This window comes from Taeniopygia guttata, chromosome 4A (genome assembly GCF_048771995.1).
Source record: "Taeniopygia guttata chromosome 4A, bTaeGut7.mat, whole genome shotgun sequence".
Taxonomy (NCBI): Eukaryota; Metazoa; Chordata; class Aves; order Passeriformes; family Estrildidae; genus Taeniopygia; species Taeniopygia guttata.
Window position 1 is genome coordinate 16692151 of NC_133029.1, and position 26039 is coordinate 16718189.

At 41.0% G+C, this 26039-nt stretch overlaps 1 protein-coding gene across 1 annotated transcript in view; it reads right to left on the reverse strand.

Annotated features, from left to right (window-relative positions):
- Nucleotides 1–2060: 2060 nt before the first annotated feature.
- Nucleotides 2061–26039, reverse strand: part of ABCB7 (ATP binding cassette subfamily B member 7) — a 35485-nt gene continuing 11506 nt past the window's right edge. The window contains exons 4-16 of the mRNA XM_012573069.5: nucleotides 25089–25208; nucleotides 17744–17876; nucleotides 16616–16884; nucleotides 15369–15457; nucleotides 14757–14844; nucleotides 13951–14125; nucleotides 12431–12588; nucleotides 11737–11900; nucleotides 11433–11562; nucleotides 10767–10938; nucleotides 7102–7205; nucleotides 5524–5631; nucleotides 2061–3042 (exon numbers count right to left, since the gene is read on the reverse strand). Of these exons, the coding sequence (XP_012428523.5) occupies nucleotides 2824–3042; nucleotides 5524–5631; nucleotides 7102–7205; nucleotides 10767–10938; nucleotides 11433–11562; nucleotides 11737–11900; nucleotides 12431–12588; nucleotides 13951–14125; nucleotides 14757–14844; nucleotides 15369–15457; nucleotides 16616–16884; nucleotides 17744–17876; nucleotides 25089–25208 (1929 nt within the window). The 3' untranslated portion in view covers nucleotides 2061–2823. The remainder of the gene's footprint in view (nucleotides 3043–5523; nucleotides 5632–7101; nucleotides 7206–10766; nucleotides 10939–11432; nucleotides 11563–11736; nucleotides 11901–12430; nucleotides 12589–13950; nucleotides 14126–14756; nucleotides 14845–15368; nucleotides 15458–16615; nucleotides 16885–17743; nucleotides 17877–25088; nucleotides 25209–26039) is intronic.

The following is a 26039-nucleotide window of genomic DNA, read 5'->3' on the forward strand; positions in this document are numbered from 1 at the left end:
GCCAAAAGGAAAACAATCTTAGGATTGAAATATTACTATTTACAGCTTTTGCCTGTTACCCTGTGCATGAACAGCAGACAGATTAATTCCAACATCAGCTCTTGCAGAGCAGGGGAAGAGCCATGGGTTTGGTGTTTATCACAATGCAGGAAAGGGAGATTCCTCATAAATAAGGCTTTCAATAAACCTTTGCTATTTCTGGCAGCTGGGAGATAACTGCACCATTACAGTCCCTTCACTGCTGTCAGCAGCTCAACCAGGAGACAATTAGGGAAAATAAAGGGAAGGTTGTAAGCTGGAATTCTGCACTGCCACTACATTAACTGGACTTCACTTTACTTCTGCACTCCAAGGATGAAAATTAAAGTGCTTTTAGAATAATTTGTAACTGGAGACTGATGCCAGGTTGGTTTTTCACCCATCATTTTAAGAGAGAGAAAGTAAGTAACTAGAAAAGGTTTCACTCCTTTTAAGTTATGTTCCTATTTTTAGTTATAGGGGAGAGGTATAACAAAAAAATAAACACCATTTGCAATTAAATTTCCCGAAGCACCAAATTTGGCCCTTCCCTAGTGCCCACAAGAGAAATCTTCCATCTGAATTACAAATGTAATTATATCAGTGTAATTATACCAGTGTAATTCCTCAGAAATAACAAAGTTATTTTTCAGCATCCAAGAGAAATATTTTAATTTTTAAATTCAACATAAAGAATTACACCAGGATAGCTCGTGCTAAAGAAATGGTGAACTTCCCTGGCTGGATGCTGGGTGCCCACCCAGCTGGGCAGGGGAGAGAACACAACAAAAGGCTTGTGGGAAAGGCAGGGACAGGGAGACACCATTCAGCAATTACTGTCATGGGCAAAACAGACTCTACTTGAGGAAATTAACTTCATTTACCATGAATTAGAAGTGTGAGTTGAGTAATGAGAAAATGAAACAAAATCTTAAAACACCTTCCTCCCATCCCTGCCTTCTTCCCAGGCTCAACTTCACTTCAGAATTCCTTCCAAGCAGTGCAGGGGGCAGGGAATGGAGGCTGTGGTCAGTTCATCACATTGCTCCTGCTGCTCCTTCCCCTTCATTCTCTTCCCTGGCCCCAGGGTTTTTCCATGTGTCCTCTTGCCACAGGATGCAGTCCTTCAAGAAAAGGCTGCTCCAGCTTGGGTCCCCCATGGGGTCACAGCAAACCTGCTCCACCTCAGGCTCCTCTCTCCATGAGTTCTGCCAGGAGCTTGATCCAGTGTGGGCTTCCTGCAGAGCCAGAGCTTCCTCTGGGAACATCCCCCTGCCTCCATCGTGGACTCCTTCCCGGGCTGCAGGTGCATCCCTGCTCCATGCAGGGCTCCTTCCCGGGCTGCAGGTGCATCCCTGCTCCATGCAGGGCTCCTTCCTGGGCTGCAGGTGCATCCCTGCTCCATGCAGGGCTCCTTCCTGGGTTGCAGGTGCATCCCTGCTCCATGCAGGGCTCCTTCCTGGGCTGCAGGTGCATCCCTGCTCCATGCAGGGCTCCTTCCTGGGTTGCAGGTGCATCCCTGCTCCATGCAGGGCTCCTTCCTGGGCTGCAGGTGCATCCCTGCTCCATGCAGGGCTCCTTCCCGGGCTGCAGGTGCATCCCTGCTCCATTGTGGACCCCCATGGGCTGCAGGGAATCTCATCTCCAGTGCCTGGAGCTCCTCCTGCCCCTCCTTCTTCCCTGCCCTTGTGTCTGCAGGGCTGCTCCTCTCCCATTTCCCACTCCTCTCTCTGGCTGCAGTTGCTCTTACACTTCCAAGGCTTTTCCTCCCTTCCCAAATCCATCATCCCAGCACTGCACTGCCCTGTTGCAGATGAGCTCAGCCTTGGCTCTGCTGGACACAGGGGAAGCTTCTGGCACCTTCTCCCAGATGTGACCCCTTCAGCCCCCACCCAAACCTGACACATCCACAGTGTCCTGCAGATCCCAAAGGCTGAGGTTTCCTCCCACTGGAGAAGTTTTGGCTGTTGAAATGAGGAGATTACTATAGCAATGCTTTCAGCATTATCCAGGTCATTTTCTCATACATTAATGAGATAATAGAAATTTATGGAAGTCTTTATTGAATCTTAATTGCTCCCTAAGACCATGACTGAACTAGAAAGGGCAACTGTATTCTGCTTTGACTACTACAGCAGATGCTGAGGATACAGAATTCTGAACTCGGATTTGCTCATTTTTCACTTAAAAATGCTGTTAGTTTTCCTTTAGAATAATATCAATCCATTTCCTGATAGTGCAATATCAAACGTACTTCTGAAAGGTGAGAGGGGTAATTCCAATATTTAGTTTGCTACTAGAAGTCTAATATTTTGTTGAGGCTGTTCTTACTCTTTACAAGGAAGATTTTAAACCAGAACACCACTGAAGAATTTAAAAGGCATCTTCCTCACTAGCAAATGAGTTCAAATTAGCCCAATTACAATTAAAACATGACGCATTTATCAACCATCAATGATGAGAAATAATGTAAATCAAGGACAAGTCTGTTTACAATTTAATAATCCACATCAGGCGACTACCAGGAGAATTTATCAATGTCTAAAAATTGCCATAAATTACACCCTTGGTTGGAAAGTTTAAAGTTTCTGAAAATGCTCAGCTCTTGCAGATGCCACTGAATATTAGAGATTCCTAAAGATGCAAAAATAGAACTCCTTTGGTTGAAATTATGTCCCTCTGTGAAACTGTAAAATTCAAAAACTGCAAAACCCAGAAGTTTTTGAATGCTGACTTAAAAACAAGAGCTGTATTTCACTATATTCTTGTGCATTTTTAACCTACTATACAAGATCCAGATCCTATTCAGCATGAACAGTTCCCACAGCCTTTCACACTGTTAATAATTTCTTCTTCTAGCTTCTTCCTTTCCTCCTCTTTGGATGTGTGGCTACTTCTCACCTCCCAGTCTGGGTGGTTGTGACTGTGGAGCACTTTGCTGCTCTGTGTGTGCCACATCTCATAGTAGAGATTGCTGGGGTTTGCCAGGAGCTCTGCGTGCCTGCCACGTTCTGCGACTTTACCCTGCAAAACAAGGGCAGGAAGTCAGGAATCCACATTCCCAGATCTTTAGCAATAGGCCAGCCTCTGGACCACAGTTTCACAGTATGGATTAGAGCAGTTATTAATGAGCAAGAGCTTGAAACAGCAAGGAAGGATTGACTGTACAGTGCACTCACTTGTGTGGGCACTGCCAGCTGAAACAAGGAGCTGTGCTCTTCTCAGACTGAAGGTGCCTTTTGTCCATCTGGACAAAATCTGAAGCCCACCAGCATGGAAAGTTTCCTATCTAAACTGCAGGAGTTACTAAAGTAAATGTGGATCTCAATATGAGAAGCAAGGTGCTCAACTACTCCTGCAAAGGTGTCAGAAGTGTACCAAAATAAACGCAGATTTATCTTTGCTCAGTAACAAACACAGGTGAAGAAGCTAAAAGTGAAGAGCAGATAGAGAGGGGTTTATATTAAACAAGCAAAGAACATCTAGGATCAAATCCTGAAAACAATTAGTGTAAACTGTGCTGTTATAGGTGCTCTGTAGCTTGTATCACTGCAATCACCACCATGAAAATTGTGCGAGCAGTTCAGTTCTCTGGGCTGTTGTGAGGAGCAGAGATGATTTATTGACTATCAGCATGGAAAGGAAGAGTTGGAGAGGAGAATCCCATGAGATCTCCAACCCTACAGAGAAATACCAGCACTTCAAAAACCAAACTCATTTTCTACTTTGAGAGACACATTCACTGGCTTCAAATTAAACTGATACATTAATTCATTCTCCAGCTACTTTTCCTTCTCATTATACAGACAACCACATGGATTTGATATCAGTTCTAAATTCTGATCTACAATTAAATCTATCTCCTTGTGACATCTGCTGATGGACAAGCTGGGAAAGAATTTGGGTCTTGGCACTTCTATTAGTAGTTGTGGCAGTGGAATCTGAACAAACGTACACTTGATCAACAGAACTGCAGAAGTTACTTAAATTCTTTAAGTGATTAATTTGGAGTAGAGACCAGGTTTTGAATTATAGCTTCTTTTTATTAAGTCTTGACCAATCCTAAAAATGGAACTTCTCTGCTCAGCTCCACAGCATAAGGATTTGTATCATTACTCCAACCTTTACTCACTCAGGAATGATTCTGATCTTACCTCAGCAAAGGTGCTGGAATTGTGATTCCATGATTAGCATTGCTAAGCAAAACCAGCCACAATCACCCTGTCTCATCCTTGCTCCTGAGCCTTATTTATCTGGCTGCTAGCACATCAATCCTGCTGGGATGGCAGCAGCACACGGCAGCGCTGCCTCCCTCATCCACAATTCCATCCCTCAGCAAAGGAAGCACCCTGGCTCCTTCACAGTTCGAGGCTGTGCTTTTATTTTTAATTTAACAGTTACACTACAACACAAAACACGCTCTCAGGAAGCTGTGAAAAATTGCATGGAAAACAAAAAGCTGCCAATTGCCTTGTGACACGTTACAAAATGTTTGTGAGATATTTTAACGTGCACTTGTAGGAAGGATACACCTTAGGAGAGGATTGTTCAGCAAAAGCTGAAAAAACAAAGCAGATCAAAAACAAAAACTCCATGGAGCACTGCAAGTGATTTATTCCACTACTTCATCCTGAGATTCATATAAAGCTAAGTGTTGTGTAGCAAATGTCACTATTTCATAAGATATGGTTCTAATTGTCCATGAAATCATTGGATGTAGTGTAGGAATAATTTATTTGCTTTTAGATGTGTATTTTAAGTCACTAAAGACACCTATGAGCAAAAGCTTATAAATAGCAACTGATAAAAATGAATGCAGAGATAAATTTAACATCTATTATCAGCAGATTAGAGCACTGTACTTTCAGCATTACCAGTTAAAAGAATAACTATGAAGTTATCATAAGGACATTTGTATATTTTAAATCTCTTGCCAGATATGGATAATAGAGAAAAAATGGACTTTGGATGAGTATGAGGTAACAGCTGAACACTGATATTAGGGAATAAAATGTTGAAACATGTTGGTTTTTTCTTAGAAAAGAAACCAACAGAAAGGGAACAATCACACTTTTCTACAGGTACAACAAAGAATGGTGCTCAGATTTTTAACATAATGAGGTTGAACAATCCTGCAATAGTTCTATCTGCATCGAAACGGAACATGTTGTCCTCTCTCTTTCCACAGAGAGGAAAAAATGGATGTATGTGAAAAATAGCAATGAGAGTGAAGCATGAATTGGGGGAACACATTAGGAAACTTCAGATGACAGAAGCATGCAAAAAATTAGATTAAAAACACACAACAGTAAGGCATAAAAATAACAACATACAAGACAGTCTCGCATGCCAGGCTTGGGCTGGAATTTTCAAACATGATTCATTTGCAAAGAAAAAACTTCCAGCAGCTTGGTGGGAGTCTAACAATTCAAACTGGACACACATTATCCCTAAACCAAACCCTGACACGATGTGAAAATCCCACAGCACCAGGTGAGCCCTCACCTGATCCAGCACGATGATCTCATCTGCATCCACCACCGTGGACAATCTGTGGGCAATGAAAATCGACGTCCGGTGCTTCACCATGGCCCTCATGGCTTTGAGAATATTCTGCAAGATTGGAATAGACACAAACTCTTACACACTCCTGAGTGAGATAAGGAGAAATAAAATGCTGCTGGAAATATGCAAATTACTGTAAATAAGTTTTGAAAATCATCTCTGGTACTGCTACAGCTTTCCAATAACAAACAGCCACGAGTATGTACAGGAGAAACAGAAGAGTCCCAAACATGAAATATCTGTGGTTTTGCTCAAACTGAAAAAAAAGCTTGTATTCACAGAAAAACACAGCTATCCCCAGGGACAAAGGAAGAGAAGTGTCACTTCATTTCAGGAAAAACTTCCCTACGGAGCCATGCTACACAAGCAGCAAACAGCAGTAAAAGCATCTGAAAATAAGAACTCCTCGTGGTTGTAATATTAATGCCTTCCCACGATTGTTAAATTAAAAAAATCCCTCTCAGTATTATGCTAATGTGGGACAAAGGCAGAGCAATTCTGGGAATAATTTATCTATCTATTCAGTGTTTCCTTTGTGAGCTCTATGCCACCTTCCAAACCACATCCCTCTGCATGGAGCACTGATGGGGAATTTGTGCCCTCACTACCATACGTGAAGTATCCACTTTATTTCTCTGAAAATTTTTGTCAGAAAACATTTCCATTCCCAGGCATACTCCTGTGGAAAAGCCTCATTTTCATTTGCTGTCTTCCAAGTGCATTTCTACTCTGAAACATTCTGCTTTGCTTATGACTCTTGCACAGACACAGCAAAACAAGAGAGGAAAAATCTGAGAACTCAGTGTGATGTGGACATTTCTGGCCCACGAGGAGGCTCTGCTACATTTCATTGCTGCGCTATATGGATGTACAGCTCATCCTCTGGATTCTTTGCATCTGGAAAATTAAAGTAATTTAGTGATTACAGGTCAATAAATTCACTCAATCTGCATAAGTGAACAGAGCTGTTGCTTAGCTCATTTTGGACGACATTAGTTTGGGAAATTACTGCTGGTGCTGAGAGTTTTGTGCTTAAGCAAAGATGTTGTTATGAAGGCTGATGCAGGTCCTGTCACAGGGTCACCACATCCATGTCACAGCCCTTCCTGTGGAATGAACACAAATGAACACCAGCACTGCAGGTCACACCTACATCACCTGCATCTGCTGCACAATACATCAGGGGGGTTTGTCCTGCATTATGTCTCAACTACTTGGCTTTTTTCATGGCACCTTGAAGCACCAGCTTCAAGGGATGAATGTGTTAAGGTGAATGGGACTTCCAGAGTGGAAACAAAATACCCCAGAGACAGCTGATATCCCTCACTATCTCCAGGGTAGATGGACTGAGCATCTCTGCTCCACGCTTTAGGAGAACTGCTTCAATACAGCATCTCTTAATCATACTGAGAAAACACTTGAAAAAGAACAGAATTCTGAGAGGAAAAGAACAAGGAAAAGCATCAGAATCAAACATCATTGTATTACTTAATTTCTAGATTTTTTATACCAATTTACCTCTTCTGTAATTGAATCTAAAGATGATGTGGCTTCATCATAGAGAAAAATAAGTGGCTCCTTTAACATTGCTCTAGCAATTGCAACTCTTTGCTTTTCTCCTCCTGAATGAGGGGGAAAGAGGAAAAAAAAAAGAAAAAATATTAAGTTACAATTGTGATAGTCTAAATTCAAGAGCAGACATGATTTTGGAGGGCTGGTTGTTGGGTTTTTCCTCCTTTTTTAATAGACATCATAGTCACTGCTGACAAATGTCTGACATGTTACATAAGACAGCACACAAGTTCCTGCTCCCTGGTAAATTTAGTGATTCAAGATTGCTCATCCTTTTGGAAAGGACAGAGAACTATTTTGTATCTACTCCAAAGCAAAAGTCTGACACAGGTGAGTAACAATGCTGTACAGTTACTCACTCTGTACACCTGGGAGTAGAAGCCCATTCACCTGGCCTAAGCTCTGCTCCATCCAGTAACTCTGCACATACAAATCCAATTTTCTCTCACCACTGCTCTGTCCACACCTGCTGTATTGGATTTCAGGCATCCTGCTCACACATTGTGTCTTTCAGGTCTCTCCTCGATATTCATCCAACTTCCCACCCCATAATTGCAAATTTCACTCAAGAACAGTTAATATTGTATAGAAAACTACCTTCAGCCTGCAATCTACAGCCTGGTGGTTTCTGACATAACCCAGTTTCGGATGACTTTCCTTCCTAAACAATTCTTACAGCCAACATCTACTCAAGAATAACTCAGGGCAACTTTTACAGACAGGAAAACAGGTGCATTTGAGAACTTAAAATCTGCTAAACATTTGGTATGCGACGCAAACACGTCACATTTGTGCACTTGTCCTCTTTTGTTTTATGCAAGACTTCAAAACATTCCATTTAATACCATTATATTCTTGTTAATGTTCCATTCCTATCAGGAGAGAACATGCTTTCATAAACCATTTAAAAGGCTGGTGGTAATGCTGCAGTTCACATTTCAAACTGTCTTTGGCAGAACTCAGGAGCAATTAGAACTTTATGATTTACTCAGTCTGTTTTAGTGTGCTCTCCCTCCCTCCCCTGTACAGCATCTTCAAAACTTACAGCTTGACAATATCCACGTTTGACAGACATATTTCAGTAACCAGATCCCTCATATTTGCAGCAGATCCACTCATGTTGTATTTTCCCCATTCACACTGAGGGCAGCAGCACAGTAACTGTTCCATTCAGTGTCAGGGATTTGGGGCAGTTGCAGCTCTGCCTATTACACATCTATTAGACAACACTGATGTGGATTCTAATTGCAACAGCCCAAACAACTTGTTTTTCACTCTTTACTTTTGATGAATCAATCCTTGAGAACAGTAAGAACTGCACGAAATGCTACATCACCACTTAAACTGGCAAATCTGTCATTGCAGCATTGTTTTTCCATTGTGCACATAAACCCCTGGATTTTAAAGAGAATCACTTCAATTCACGCAGCTTTTACTCCCCCTATTCCTGCCACAAAATAACAGAACAATTCAGGACTCTGTGTTCTCCTCAGACTTGAAGAAGCCTCACTCAACTTAAAAAAAACCCTCACAAACTGATTCTGAAATGAATCCAATACATATCTTTTTAAGAATTTAGGGAGCCAATCTACTATTGAGAGGCCTATAGATTCCAATTAGCAGTATCTTTTTACAGAGCCACTGAAAGAACTCAGAGTCTTCCATTTGATATCTCAAATCCTTTCAACAATGACACCAGTTCTGAGAGCACTGGCCTGAGACTCCTGTACCCTGGCTGCACACATTCCTGCAGCTTGTTTACAACTGGCATTTGTCAATACTTACCTAACAGTTGAAAAAAAGAAACTGAAGCTGTTCTTTCAGTGGCAGATGCTCAGTCACAGCTCAAAATAATTCCACTGCCTTTCTCCTGAGTATTTTACATACTCTTTCTTCTTTAAATATAAACAAAGCAGTAAAAGAACACAATTCCCTTACCTTTCTGAACACCACCTTTGTGGAAGCACTGGCAGGTGGGTGCTTATGACCATCCCAGTGGCAGCACAAACTGAAGGATGGAGGAAAGGCAGAACCCATTTTCAGAAAGGCTCTGTTACAGGAGTCACGAGGTCAGAAGGAAACTCCAACATACCCACACAGAATGCTCCAGACTCAGGAAGGGACACAGAACCATGCAGGTTGGAAAAGCCCCACAAGACCATGGAACCAAACATTCCCCCAGCCACAACAGCCACCACAGACCCATGTCCCCAAGTGCCACATCCACGGCTGTTAAATCCCTCCAGGCATGAGGACTCCACCCTGAGAAGCCTGATCAAACCTTTGGGTGAAGAGCTTTTTCCTAAAATCCAATCTAAACCTCAACATAAGGTTAAGGCATGGAGCAACCTGGTCTAGTCAAAGATGCCTCTGCTTGCAGCAGAAGCATTGGTTTAGATGATTTTTAGAAGGTTCCCTCCAACTGAAACCATTCTATTCTTCTATCAACACCAAGACATGTCAAACCTATTGTCAGTCAAATCCTCTTTCTAGCAATTATGAGTGTGGGGAGACAGGCAGCACAAGACAAATCTTTCATTGTTAGCACGATTCTCTTCAGTTCTGCCAGTACCTATTTAGCACCTTCTATTCCCTCACCCAGATCTGTGCTTCACATATTTTTTTCTCTTTTAGGTCTCTGCATAATCCCCTTCTGCAGCATGCACACTTTCTCCTGCACTCATGTTCTAGGTACTGGCTGTACCCTCTGACCCCCTTTTTCAAAGGCACCAGGACTCCTAACTGCAGCAGCTGCAAAGAAAGAAATGCCCCTCAGAACTGTCTCTGCAACAGGCAGCACCTCTGTCTGCACCCACTGCATCCCTCAGCATGAGAAGGGCCCAAAACACACATGAAGTTCCCAATTTTAGTCCACTACCCAAAAGGATCATGACAGAAATAATTTTTACTTCGATACACTGCCAACCTCACTTACAATCTCATTTAACACTATCCCCTGAAAATACATTCCTTTGAACACCTTGCAGACTACACCTGCCTTAAACTGCAGACCTTCATATTAATATTTAGCCTTTGCAGGTAGGTATTCTGGGCTCTTCTCTGCAAGGACATTAAGGGGCTGGAGAGTGTCCAGAGAAGGGAATGGATCTGGGGAAGGGTTTGGAACATAAGTCAAATGAGGAGCAGCTGAGGGAGCTGGAAAGGGGCTCAGTCTGGAGAAAAGGAGGCTCAGGGGGGACTTTGTGGCTCTGCACAGCTCCTGACAGGAGGGGACAGCCGGGAGGGTCAGGCTCTGCTCCAGGGAACAGGGACAGGAGGAGAGGGAACAGCCTCAGGCTGGGCCAGGGGGGGTTCAGGTTGGATGATAGGAAAGATTTCTTCACTGAAGGGTCATGCATTGGAACAGGTTGCCCAGGGAGTTGGTGGAGTCACCATCCCTGAAAGTGTTCCAGAAAGGAGTGGATGTGGCACTTGGTGATGTGGTTTAGTGGGCATGGTGGGATTTACTCAAAGGTTGGACTTGATCTTGGAGATCTCCCACCTTAATGATTCTGTGTTATAAGCTAAATAAACTAAAAGCAAACTTGAGGATTAAACTCTGCATGAAACTTCGAGGCAGCAAAAGGGATACAAAGAAGGTGGGAGCCAACCTGAGAGTTTGAGTCCTCGCTCCCCGACCTGGGTGTCGTAGCCCTTGGGCATCCTCAGGATGGCATCGTGGATCCCTGCCAGCTTGGCCACCGCGTGCACCTCCTCTGCTGTGGCCCCTGTGTTGCCGTAGAGCAGGTTGTAGTAGATGGTGTTATGGAAGAGAACAGGATCCTGCATTTGTGGGAAGCACATTTTAAATAAGAAATTATGAACATCAGCTTCAAAACTGCCCCCAGCCCGTGAAAGAATCAATACAGAATGGCTTGTATTTTCTTTACGCAGTCTGAAGGTAAAAGTGTTTGGGGACATTTCTTTTCCCAAAAAAGGGATTAATATATTTTGTGTCCTAAATATGTATGTCATGCATAGTTTCACCACTTTGCTAACTCATTACGGGTGGTAATCAACTATAAGGCTAAATCACTTAAAGCTGGAGGCAGTTTCTCATGGGGAGGCTTAAACACATTTCAGAAAATTGGATCTATACGACGATGCATATAAAACCATAATACTTCCTGGGGGAAAAAAGTCTAGTTCCTTTGAAAGTCACCATGCAACACCACTACATTAGGACTGGCCTTCACTAAACAGTGCCAGATACTGAGAATTACTAGTACAATGGACTAGAACTACTGTTCCAACAGGGAGTAGGAAACATGGAATACCTGAGGCACAACTCCTATTGCCTTTCTCAGACTTTCCAAACTGACATCTTGAATGTTCTGTCCAGCAACATAAATATTTCCTTTCTGAGGTTCATAGAAACGAAATAATAACCTCACAATGGTGCTTTTCCTGGAATTGAAAAGAATTGAAGTTAATGTTACATTCTGGTTTGCCATTTACAATCTCCAATCAGGAATGATGTACAAACATAAATATAATACAAAATAAAAAGCAAACACAAGCAGCACCACATTTAAGAATCTAAATTCTGCATTGATTGGCATATTTAGTCCATTTACCCACCCTGACCCACTACCTCCTACAATGGCCACTTTTTTTCCTGCAGGGACTTCAAAGGACACTCCAGCAAGGACTTTCTGCCCCTCCAGATATTGAAAATGCACATTGTCAAAGGCAATGGAAGCAGTCTGGGGGGTGATCTGCAGGGGTGGAGCCAGCTCTTTGTCCTATGAAAAGAAGAGTTATACTTTATCTGCTGCGCAGAAATTATCTCCAACACTTCAACAAGCTCAACAGTCCCCTTCCCACCTCAGAAAAAGGCAAACAGACACTCCAGCTCAGATATGTGGAAAATAATCATAATTTGCTGCACAAGTGACATTGGTTTGCTCCTCCTTTTCCCCAAAGGAGGTAAAAATTCCTGCGGTAAACACTCTGCCTCATAACTTCTTTTGCAATATATTCTGCATCATTAATTACCAATAAAAATTCAAGCATGAGGCATGAATACTTAAATTAAAAAATCTCAATACAAACACAGCTTCTGTGAAGCAATTTTTGCTTCTCTGCAAGAAAAAAAATTAACTTATTGCAGTAACTGCACTTAAAGAAGAGGCAGAACAGCAAACTCACACACAACAACTCTTTTATGAATAGAAATTAAACCTGGAAGATGAGAACATGGTGAAATGATAGCATTGCCACTAACAGCCCTGTTAAATTCCCAGATACTTTAGGAAAATAAGCTACTACTTACTTTAATTTTGGTATCTACACTGAGAAGTGTGAACAAAGTATTCATATCTATCAGTGCTTGTCTTGTCTCTCTGTACACTGTTCCCAGGAAGTTCAGGGGCAGAGAAAGTTGGAACAGCAATCCATTCACCATTACCAGATCTCCAACAGAAAGGCTGCCTTAAGACAAAAGGGGTGTGAGACTTGAAGGGTTTTCCTTTTAGGATGCACCAAAAGAAAGAACCAAGTCCATCAAACCTAATTTTTTTATCCCATTTCTAAACACAGATGTTTAAATAACAAGCAAAACCCCAGAATCCATTCCCAGATTTTATATAGGGGTGCCTGAAACGAATGGCAATGTTTGTGTTGATTCCACTTAAAAAAAGATGTAATAGCGCTGGCAAATAAGGCAAGCAGCACATACAGCATCAGACTGTAAAATCCACAGAGAGGCCTAAGGAAGTTAAAAGTAAAGGAAACAATATATGGAAGCACAAATCAGGAAAGACAATCTTAAGTACAATTACAGACAAATCCAAGTGATAGATTTTGTCATGATCAACAGAGAGCTTTCATACTGTATGTACCACAGAGCTGCTAAAACACACTGAGAACCTCTGGGCAGCTCGGTATCAAACAGGCTGATCAAGGGAAAACTCTGGATGTCACAGCAGCTAAAGGTAAGTGGCAGGTCAGTTCAGCTGAAACAGGCCCAGAAAGATGATTTAAAGCCATATGTCTACCATCCTGCTTCAAGCTATTCTAAATCTTCCTAAGAACAGCTATAAACTGCACCTACTGACTGATCTGTTCAGTGTAACCCTTCCCTGCTCTGGCATCTTTAAAAAGGGTAAAGCAGATGCAAGAAAGAGCACATGGTATAAAGGTCTGCCCTTCAAACACTTCTGGATGTTAACAGTCTTTAAAGCATCATTATTTTTACTCTAAAACCACCTTGCTTTAGCAGAGCTTCATCCCAATTCTGTATTTGAAGCTTGTACTGTGTCTTCCTAATCAAGCAGGCTTTACTTTATGCAGTAAATTAGACAAGTGTAGAACAGATGGAAGCAATTCTTTTAATAATGTGCCCTTATTAATGGAAGGAAAGTGAATTATTGGTAACAAAAATACTGGAGACAAAGCACAGGGGTATATATACATGGAGTCTTGCCAACATGGGAAGGGAGAAGGGCAAAAAGAAAGGATCTTTGTACAATGTCCACAGAAATATTTTTATCTATAGAAGTGCCTTTCAAAAACCTTCAAGAAAAACTTCCTGAAGTGACATTTTCTTGGGAGCTATCTTTAACTGCTAAACCTTTATAATGTGTTTGATAAAATGATAGTATGATTGAGAGAGTCATTGAGAGAGATATAATAAAGTTAATAATACTCCAAGAAGCAGAAAAATATAGACAAAACTTAAGCAAAAAACTCTCAACCAAAACCTCTCAAAATGAACTATCACATCAACCCTCAGTTAATTAAGACTAACACCTCTGTTATGGATGAACTGAGGCTTACAGACAGGTGAGTTACCTGCAATAATGCCCTGGCTGGCGAGCACCATGATGGTTGTTAAACCCACACTAAATATAGCACTCTGGCCAAAGTTGAGGAGAGCTAAAGTAGAGGTAGTCTTCAGGGAGGCTTTTTCATAAGTCTTCAGGAACTCATCATACCGTTGGGCTTCGTACTTTTCATTATTGAAATACTAAAATATAAACAAAAATGGTAAATATGACAGTAACAAACATGTTGGACTGTGTAAGTAGCTGTAAAATCCATTATGAACAGACCGAGTGCATTGACACACAGCTCCTCTCCAAAGTTCTCACAACTGAAGGAAAGAATCACAGAATATCCTGACTTGGAAAGAACCAACAAGGGTCATGCAGTCCAGTTCCTGCCCAGGACACACCAACAATCCCACCCTGTGCCTGACAGAGCTGTCTAAACACTCCTGGAGCTCTGGCAGCCTCGGGGCCATGCCCATTCCCTGGGAGCCTGTTCAGTGCCCCACCATCCTCTGGGTGAAGATCCTTTCCCCAGTAACCTAAGCCTCCTCTTCAAGACTAAGTTTACTCTTTGCAGAAATTGATGGTCAAGGTGATTCAGCCATGAAAGAAACTTCTTACTCTTTATTAACAAAGAGATTTTTTCCAGCCCCCGCTAACAACCTTCCTGCTACTCTGTCAATGCCACGCACTCCTCTTCAAATGAATAATGCTTAAAAATATGCTATTGCTCCAAATATGCATTCCTTTAAAGATGAATCTTATGACTCACTTCCCTAAGGCTGACAGAAGCAAGACAAAGAGCCTGGTAGTAAAGACTAGCCTTACCTTCACAGTCTCATAATTCAGGAGCGAGTCAATGGCAGCATTGCCAGCATCATTGTCAGCTTTGTTCATTTCTATCCGAAACTTTGTCCTGGGAAAGAAAGGTTTGATCCAATCACTGATGTCTGAGGATTTTAGCTTTTATATTCTTCAAACTCTGTACTGCATTAGTGTGTAACTCTAAGCTCCATCTAGAGTGTGAGTTAACTGTCTTCACATTTTGGTCAGACAAAACAATCCCTCTAGGCCTGAGATTCAAGGATACTCTACTGCATCAGGCACTGAAAAGTGTCAACAAAAGTGAATTGGGGGGGAGCAAACAGGGAGAATATGACTTCTTTGCCTGAAGCGGTAATTAGAGGATTAACCCCTGATATGTAAATGGATCAAACTTATAATTGTCTGAAAAACTCGTGACCATCGTCCATCCTGGGTGTGTCCTCGGTGGTTTTTGCACTGCCCAAGGTGAACCTATTGAAGGCCTTTAATAAATACCCACTTTATTCTCTTTATCTTGTCTGGCCTCTGGTCCAGGCAGGCACTGCAAGGCACCATCCCAAGTTCAGGCTGGGGCACCAGAGCACCCTGAGGAATTGAGGGCAGGGCCTGCCTTACCTCCACTGTGTGACTCCTATCGTGAACGCTGCGTAGGCTCCCAGGGTCCCCAGAGTCACCAAAGCAAACTCAGCACCACATTTGTAATACTGGAAGTTTTAAAATAAAATAAATAAATAAAAAAAAAAGAATCATCATCTTTTTCAAAATGTCACTGTTGTCTCCAGCTAAGCTATTCTAATTTTAAGACAAGAAATGATGGTCCCTCCTAACACAATCCCTGCTCTGAACAGCTTAAGGCTAAATAAAGGCTTAAACTCCAAAGGAAAGCAGCAAGAAGGATTTAGATGAAAAGATTGGAGGCAATAACCAAGAGCCAGTATATATAATACTGCAAAGTTATTTTTCACATTATAAAACATAAATGCTGCTGATGCTTGTGCTGTTTTCACAAATAAGTATTTGTTTCTATGCTTTTTCAGTGGATTTTGAAAGAAAGCTGGATTGTAGAAGAAGAAATAAATGGCCTTGCAAAACAACTTAGGAAGCATTTTCTGTACTTCAGGGCACATCAGGAGTGAAAAGCCCTAAGGAGGGTTGGCTGACAGCCAGCCTGGTCTGCAACTTCCACTGGTTAGAAAATGTAACCCAACAGGCATTTCACTGTTCCATTCAAACTTGATTAAGTCCTTCTAAAAAGGCCAATATACAGAACAAAACTCTTGTTTTTAATTTAAACCAAGATACATAATCAAGATTTAGATTTTTGCACCCAAATAACACTCAAAGATCCTGACTTTGAAGACAAAATATGTGATTTATTTTGTAGAAGTTTAAATTTCAGGGCATTAAGCTCAAAACCTGCCAGAAGAAGCCTGTTGTCAAAAGCTAATTTTCACTTTTAAGTTCTGGATAAATCCAAATCAGTATTCAGTAATCACCCCCTCCTCCATCCTGAATACACCAAACCACAACATTTTAATTCTGTTTTTCCATTATTCACCTGGGTAGATTTGACACTTGTGTGCACAACTTACTTTTCTGATGTCATTTTTCCAACAATTCTGAAGAAAAACATTACAAACTGTCCGCATAAATGCAGCTGGCTGAAGAGAGGCTTTAAATGTGAAAATAATTTCAAATAAGCTTATTTAAAGCTACAGATATTTGAAAACTATGGGTTGCTCTCTTTTCAAGTAGTTGCTTTCACCTTATAAAAACAATTATTATTAGTAATACTCAGTAGACTTTGGTAAGAACATAATTCCTGAATGAGACAATTCCAACAATGACTAAACCACACTTACCAGAATTCCACTGACCAGAGCCACTTCAAACATTGTGGGTCCTAAGTTAAACACTAAAGCACTGAGAACAAAGCTGATGCCCCTGGTGCCTCTGTCGATGGTTTTTGACAGTGCTCCTGTTTGCCTGCTTAGATGGAAGGCCAGATCCAGGTTGTGAAGGTGCAGGAAAACATTCTTGGCAATCCTCCTGATTGAATTTTGAGCTACTTTCCCAAATACTGCATTTCTCGCTTCATTAAATAAGGCTGCCCCAGCTCTTGAGATACCATCTAAAAAGGGATGAAAAAGTTTACAAAATGAAAATAATTATATTTTCAACTTCCCTTCATGCATGAAATTACACTAGACTCGTTCTTTATATATTTTCAACAATTTTAGTTCAAAGGTAATTTATACTTAATTAGCCCAAGCTTTATGCAATTTTTCATTTATAAACCATTGTGCACACATTTAAATCAGTTTCTTTTTATAGCTGGTTATAAGAAAGGGCAGGATTTATAATCAAGAATAATTTCTATAAGCATTATTTCATTTTTTAATTGGAATTCCAGAAGCAAGGTCAGAGAATATTTGGAACAGACATCAACACAGAGTAACTATAAAATTATTACAACACTCCTAGGGCTGGAGCCCCTCTGCTCTGGGGGCTCTGGCAGAGCTGAGGACATTCACCTGGAGAGGAGAAGGCTCCAGGGAGACCCCAGAGCCCCTTTCAGGGCCTAAAGGGGCTCCAGGAGAGCTGGAGAGGGACTTGGGACACGGCATGGAGGGACAGGACACAGGGAATGGCTTCCACTGCCAGAGGGCAGGGTTAGGTGTGATACTGGGCAGGAATTGTTCCCTGTGAGGGTGGGCAGGCCCTGGCACAGGTGCCCAGAGCAGCTGTGGCTGCCCCTGGATCCCTGGCAGTGCCCAAGGCCAGGTTGGACAGGGCTTGGAGCAGCCTGGGGTAGTGGGAAGTGCCCCTGCCCAGAGATGACCTTTAAGTCCCTTCCAGCCCAAACCACCCTGTGATTCTGAGATTCACAACCAGCTGTGGTGCTCAGCAATGGGCAGGAGCTCTGCTGAGCCCCTCCCTCCCTCCCTGCAGAGCCTTAGCTCCCATCCATGAGTTGGGAATGCACTCACAGCCCACGAGGACAGCAGTTGCCAGGGTGGCCACAGAGCTTGGGGCATCGCCGAGGTTGAGCACGTTCCCAGACACCTGGTTGAGGTTGTCCACCGCATATTTGAACATGAAGGGAACCAATATATTCATGGCCTGAAAGCAGGAGCACAAGAATTAGATCATTTGCACTAAAACATGCATGGATCATGACTATTTTTTTCTGAAATTGCTCTACTGTTATACTTAGTCTCTAAGCACTTGGTGCAGGTGAGCTGGCTCTTCTTGCTGCTGGGATTGCAGGGTTACTTTGTCTCTCTCACTGTTTCCTTTTATATATGGATGTCTATCCTCAACAAACTACACTGCAAAGGCCCTTGAAGTGAAGCTGAGCTCTCAGGACAGCATGGCAAGCCCAGGAAATGAATCAAGCAGCAGCCATTGCATGGCTCACACAGTGCTACAAAACTGTGCCAGCATTTGGAGCTGTTTGCTCTTTGTGGTGCTGACAGTATTCAGTGTTAAAAAGCTCTGTTCCACAGGAAACCACTCACCTGCACTTTGCTAACACTGGGTCACTGGGATGGATTAAACCAAAGCTCCAAGGAACTCAAAGAAAATAAACCAACCCCTCCTTTGTCTCTGTTAATACGTCCCTAAAATTTACATAATCCCATATGCAACATCTCTCCAAATATTAATTTGGTGTCAGCATAAACCCAGGGGTTTGGCACAGCAGCACAAAAGATTTTCTGTACAGTCTTTAAGACACTACAAGTTACTGTACAAATACTAGTTTTCAAACAAAAAAGTCACATCCACCACCTATCACTCAGTGTGTCAACAGTGGTGGCTCCTCTAGATGTGAAACCCCAAATGAACGGATATGTAAACATACCAACTTCAGCAGTTTTTTTATTTCCACAACTGTAGCACAAGAAAATATAGAAAATCTCACAGAAAACATAAAATTCCTTGTTAATGCACCATTGTTACATTGCTCACTTATACCAACAAGAAAGGCAATTCACAGACAAACTTCATAAAATTAATAGAATTTCTTAATTCAAATTGTTCCTAACTGTTGAGATTTGAAAATAAGGATATAATTTTTTTAGCAGTTGAACAAGAATGTTATGACTACAGTCTTACAATCACAGCAGATGTTAAAATACTTTACAGCAAGTTGACTTTGCTTAAGGTTGGGCATTTTTTTTTAGTATTTGGAAAAAAAACTTGTGAGTAGATGACAAATTATTTTACATGAGAAGAAACAAAAAACAGAAACCAGATTGATACAGATATTTCAGCTCTCTCCACCAAATGTTTTGGATACCCACTTAGATCTCAATTGTATTTAGGGACATCTGTCAGAGCTGAAAGCCCAGGGGAAAAACTGTAGATTAACTGGATAAAACTAGATTTTGAGAGAAAAGAATGATAAAGTCATTCTTAAATTCAGTCCAAATTCAAGGGGGAAGACAGACTTCCAGAAGCTCTAATAACTGTCCCAGGATCCAATATTCCCAGTTTTAGAAGTTATGGCAAATAGTGAAAAGTACAAACTTCACCAAGCAGAGTAACTGGGGTTTGAAAATATTTTTGTAAACTACAGATTTAAAGAAAATTGTAATTTTTTTTTTTTTTAATCTGTACTGTTTTTTTAGACAGTGTTTTAGGCTAAAGATTTAAATGCAAATGAGGAAGGAATTAATTTTCTCCTCTTCCTCCATGTATTCCCTAAGAAATACATTAGAAAAAACACATAAAATTCTCAACACAGCATAATTTAGATAACTCCTGAGAGGAGACACATGAGATATGAGGGCACCTGGGTGAGGTTAGTGCTGGTTTGTTAGTGACTGAAAAGAGAAAACAGCTGAAAGACCAGGTCCTACTTCCAACATTCCTCTGGAACTTGTCCAGTGCAGTCTGAGAGTCCTTCAGCCAGAGCTCCCCTTCTAACAGATGGGAATTGTGGAAATCCCAAATCCCTCTCCCTTCCCCAGTACAACCAAACAACTCCACTTTGCCTTCAGAGATACTGAAACTCGATTTTGGGATGGCATTTTATTCTTGATAAAGATGAATCTACAGCCATGTGTGTTCCAGTGACAACCAACATGACAAAGTGCAGGTTTTCCTGGGAGAGACCTCTCAGGAGAAAATAAGAATATTGTAATGCAGATGGTCTTAATTTGCTGCAGATTCTCACAAATCTCTGTGCAGGGATTTTATTCCTCACTAGACTGTGCTACACTACAGGTACTTTTGAAATAGAACTACAGATATATGTAAAGTCAATTTAAAGAAAAGAGATGTATTCTTCAATCTGCTGTTCTCCAGTCACAATTAATTTAAGTGGTAACAGCCTACAATTTTGCAGAAATGTCTTCTTTTACATCAATATAATTCTTCCCAATAGAGTTTTAAATGAAATTTAAAGCCTGGTCTTGGGTTATAGTTGTTCTGACTCCTGGAGGGTAAAGCTTGAATAAGAACAAGGCAGCACAGTATTGCATTTCATTAGCAATCAAGACAGTCTGCTTTCCAGTAATTTAAAAAGAAAAAAGTTAATCTTACAAAGTTTATAGCAAGAGATGAGAGGCCATTATTAGAAACAGGCCTTTCCTACTCAATTTGTTAAGTCAATGAGATCACGTTCATAGTAATGGAAACAAAATTTCATCTTTCTGCATAAATTCACATAAGTTCTCTCTTTGTATTTGCTGGCACAGAACAAAAAGCTTTAAGCACACCTTGGTAGACCATGAAAATCTACCATGAAAAACAATTGTCTTACACAATATATCTGTACAGGCTTCCCTCCTCCGCCTAATGCCTGAAAGCTTGATAACAATTCCCATTAAAAAGACTATTTCAATATGAATTTGTACATTTTCTATTTCTGGGTTTGAATTAATAGCTTATCCTTGCTTGAATTTATTGGAAAGCAAGTACAGCATCCTATGAAATCATCCCAACTCAATTGCCCACATTTAACAGCAGGTTGCCCTAGAATGAATCATGAGTAAATGAGTTTAAACATTTTTTTAATGACTGCACTGTTTTAAGCTGACAGTGCAGTATCATCTTTATTCCCCCATGGGACTACACTACTTTCAAGGCAAACAGCCTTATCTTTCATTTTGCTCTTCCCAGCATTTTTTGTTTAATAAAGATGATGAATTAATGACAGGCTGAGCCCCAACAAGATAAAACTGGTTCACAGTGGACTGTTCTTTGCCAATAATTCAGTGAGAAACGCTGGCATGAAGATGACTGAATTTATCTCTGGACCAATATAAACATACACATCCAACAGCTCCATTTGTGGAGGTACACACAGAAATCAACATCCCTTGTGGAGGGAAGACTGCTGAAGAAGCTCCAAAATGTGCTCCAGATGAGGGAAAAAGCACCTGGCTTCATGGTTTCTTCAAATTTAATGATGACCTGAACTACACTTTTTCCAGTAGGGAAAAGACCCAAACCAATTTTAAATACTTTTCACCTGAAACTTCTCAAAAAGCTAACAATTTCTAAAGGTTTATTGCAATTATCTAACTCCATCTGAGCCCTTAGAAAGAGCTCAAACACCAAGATCATAGGAACATGCTTCACTGATCAGCTGGATATCGTTATCTTTGCGTGCAGGCAGAATTTGCAATTCAACCCTTGTGTCCTGCCTCCTTAGCCAACCACTCCTGTTCTGAAACTGATGGAATTAGCAGTCAGTAGAAATGCAGAGAGTCTGAAAGAATTCTTTAGCTCATGAATAACACATGCCTGGTCTGTGACCAGGAGGCCAAAACCCATTGCAGGCTCAGAGAGGTGACAAGTGATTTTGTCATATTCATGTGTTTAATCCAGCTCCTCAGAAGCCTCAGCACTTTTCTCCTTGTGCCACAGAAGAAAAAGGCAAAAACCAGAAAAGTAAGGAAGCATTTGCTATACAATCGCCAGTAGAGAAGCCAAAAAAAAAAAAAAATGGGGGAGAACATGAAGAAAGAAAATCCAGATATGCAGAAGCTGAGCAGGCTGAGCTATGTGACTGAAAACAGATAATGCCCTGTGTACTCCTCTCACCTGCCTTCCTCTTGCATCCTTCAGATCATGTACACACATCTAGATAGGCTATAAATATTTAAGGTAAAAATTTAAAGTGTGTCATAATAATACAACAAATCTTTCAAGGAAGAAAAGGCCTCACTAGCCCTGGAGCAGACTCCATCCTGTCATAAAAAGCCATACTAACAGCTCGCTTTGAAGGCTCACAATACCACTGGCAGTTATGTGGAGACAAAAAGGAACCAAAAATCACAATAATTTGTTCAATGTCAGGCAACTGGGCCCCACAAAAGGAGTCAAGACAGATTGTAACTTCAGGCTCTTCAGTAGCTGCACACAAACTGACTTTTGTTTTGAAAGTGTATTTTACTGAACTGGAAGATTTAAAGAGACAAATTATTTCTCAAGCAGCAGCACAAGGAGAAATGAACTCCAACTGTTTTGTGGGTAAGTGACCAAATTAAACTGGGAATGTCATTCCTTACATTTTTCCCCCATAGCTGAGAATTTCATAACCTACCTGTCCTCTGCGATTCCTTGGAATTTTCACAGAATAAAGCCAAAGCCACCTTAGAGCTGCTGTATTTTAACTTGAAGCCTAATGCTGTAAATTCAGAGGTACAAAACCTAAAAATCTTTTGTCAAACTCAGAAGGAATTGGCCAAAAGGTTTACAGAAGTGTTTCTTTTGGGGGAAGGCAACTTGCAGCAGCCATTGTGACCATACAGTTCTCTATGCAAACCCCCTCAGAACGAGGGGCCTTTAGACAAAATCCACAATAAGGACGTAAATCCTTCAGATACAGAATTCACTTTGTTCCATAGTGAACAAAGAAATCAGGCCAGGACTGCAGGGAGGAAAAAAAAATGCTGGTGTTCCTGTGCTGACACAATTATATAGCAGAAAAACTTTTAACAAACAGCTTGTGTGGTCTGTGGAGTGCATTGTAATTAACCTCACAAGCAACCAGAACAAAGGGCTCCCAAATGGGATAATGACGAAACCACACACAATTACACATGGTCCAGGAAAGATACAGGTAAACTACTTTGTACTGCATTTTCTCCAGGACAAAGTGACCTTTTGTGTGCTCTGGAAGGACAGCAGATGTTCAGGGCCCAAAGATGTGACAGACTCACTACAGCTCTGGAATAAACTATTGCACATCACTTGTGTCACACTGACACACACAGTATGTGTAAAGTATGAAGCAACTCAAGAAAAGCTCTTCTCACAAAGGAAGAGTGACCATAGCTCCTAAGATGAGGGGTAACTCCTTAATTTGGAGTTATCCAACACAGCTTTGTAGTAACAGAACAAAACAATGAACAGTAGCAAAGCGCAGCTAGAAGATGTCTATAAAATTTTTCACCCCTGCCAGTTATGATATCTATTTTCCATAGAGAGCTTGCTGTGTGTTTTCCTAATGAAATCCTTGTTTGCCCAAACAAACATTGTCACAAAACCCTTCTGCTTTAACAAGCATCTCCTCAAACCTGGGAAAAGCTCAACAGGTTTGCTGCTTTTCTTCTGAGAGTCTGCTCTGGACATCAGGGCTTCTGGGCTGCCTTGTACAAATATAAACTGGGAAACTTAAGAGAATACTTAAGAGGTCCAAACACTCAGTTATTTCCCAAAAGAGCAGTTCAATGATTTTCTGATGGGGAAAACATCTCTCTCTCCCAGTAGAAATAGAATAGCTCTTTTTTACACCAAATACTATTTGCTAGAATCAAGGCATCCTGGTCATCAATTTTGTTTTCTTAACACCCCAGGAAGCTGCTTGAAACGTTAATAGGACTTCTTAAAGGCAAGGTACAGTGCTGCCACATGCAGGATTAGAGGCTGGATTCACATTCTCCACCATATCTATATTACACTACAAATTAGGGAATAGGCAAGTAGGGAGAAAAGAAAAAAAATACTTCAAACATTTAAAAATTGCCTTCAGTTCATTATTAACATTATTAATAAGAGTCTCGAAAAAGGAAGTGAATTAGACTAATTTTCGTATCCACCTGGTAGATCCACATCACAAAACCTCAAGGCATCTGCATTTTGAGCAGAGTTTCCTCCAGAGTTTTAAAATTGCTGTGTGTTTTGCCCAGGCACACAAAAAGGGGGAAAGTTCACTTGCACAGTCCAGCCATATTCTGCATGTCATCACTTGCATTATCAGCAACATCCTAAACTGCAGCACAACCCAAATATCTGCTGGAGACAGTACCCACGAGTACCTGAGATAAAAACCTCTTGAGAAAGCACTATAGACCAGCAATTCCTCCCAAGCACTCCCCTTTTAACACCTACAGAGCCGAAATTTGTCTCTTCTCTCTTTTCATAACATGGCAATGGTGCTTAGTGCTAATATTAGCTTTATGTTTGGTTAAAATTGCTGTACTTATAAGCAACCCAGCTGAGCTGTATGTCTCAATGGAATTCACAAAACTTCCTCCCAGTATTTTGCAATCAAATACTTTTTTTATTTAAAGCAAAAGGAAGCTAACATTTGCTCTTAGGAACTATTTCTACAAGGTTTGCACAGAATTTGAATTATATCCCCTTTTAATCTGCAGAACACTTTTGCATGCCAAATTCTTTGAAAGAACAAGTAAACACTAATGCTGTTGCAGGTAAAAATATAGAAGATCCTTTCACATAATGAAATACAAGTAAGAGCGATCTTCCATTTCATAATCAAAGACTACATGAAAAATAATTTGAATGAAAGCAGGGCTGTTAAATACAAATGGTTGTACAGCTTCTCTCATATTAGGACACCAAAGGAGTCCCCAAAACAATTAATTCTTCTGTTATCTCACAGAGAAATATCAACAGACTGGAGCTCAAATCCCGTTTCCACAGCACAGCAAGACCTGTGAATAGGCACCACCACATTGATCAAGTTCAGGGCTGAGAATGGGCAGAGCACCTTGAAGCAATCTTGTCTGACAGCACCACACAAGCAGAGAACAGCCTTTAACTCCCTTTTTCTGTAATTTCTGAGGTAAATAATTATCAGCAATGGAAAATCCTGGGCTAAACTAATGAGATCAAGGGAAACAAAAATTCTAGTTATCATCACCTTCCTAAACGTGCACATGCACATCACCACTTCCCTAAACATTACCTGCAGATATACCCTGCTCCAAAATCCAAGCTATCATTTCTCATATATGCTCCTGTGAAAAACCCAGATATCCTAAGAGCGTAAAAGCCCATAAATACTAGAAAAGAAAATGATTCCTTGTACAGATGCACAGCAACTGTGAGAGCACAACAAGTGTCTGTTCTTACCTTGGCACTTGCCAGAAAGCCCAGGGAAATGGCAACCCTGGCCCGCAGGTCGGGCCTGTCTTTGGGCCACACGTAGGACAGCATTGCCCGGATGATCTTCTTGGCATCGATCTCCTTCAGCTGTGGGACAGGACAAACAAAGGCATCACCTTACAGAGAGACTTGGGAAGTAAAATAACTATAAATAAGAATGAATTTTATACAGTTGGATCACTTCTGTGTTTTATTTGATGGGAAACAGACACTGGACAATGTCTGAGACTAGGACTGCCTGTGAACATTTCAAGGTGGAAGTTTTTAGGTTTATATCATGACATGCCATTAAAATGTTTCATGTTCTCCAGAGTGCAAGTCTGGCTGGCTGCAGCTGGAACATAGAGAAAGCCACAATTCCCCAACTTGAAATACTTCACAGAACAAACAAACTGACCCTTCTTTTTTATCTCCTCAAGATTGCTGTACAAAATTCAAGGGCTTGCTACTTCTGTTTTGGAAGATGTTTTAATAGCAGGAGAGAAAGGCAAAAAAAAATTAACACATTAACAAAATAACTAAGGCAAGAAGGAAGCCTTAGTTATAAATAAACATCATCTGGAGAACATTCCCTGACACTGGATAATCAGGCTTTACAAGGCAGAAGATGTACATGGCCATGTCCTGGCTAAACTGATGTTATCAATTTTAACTGAATTCTTTAAATAGGTTCTCCTCCAAATCTCAAATTTTGCTCTAAGTAAGAGCACAATCCATTTAACAAGGCAGCTTGAAAAACATTACTTTTCCCGTTTGGGTTTCTTGTAAATTTTGCTTTGGTATTTTTCTATTGTTGAGTGTGTTTGCTGTATTTTTTTTACAGCAAGGGAGGCTATTTTCCAGATGGACAGACGTTTATCACTGACACTTCTGATAATCCCCCTGAACTCCCAAGCTAAAATAACTGTAGTCTAAACC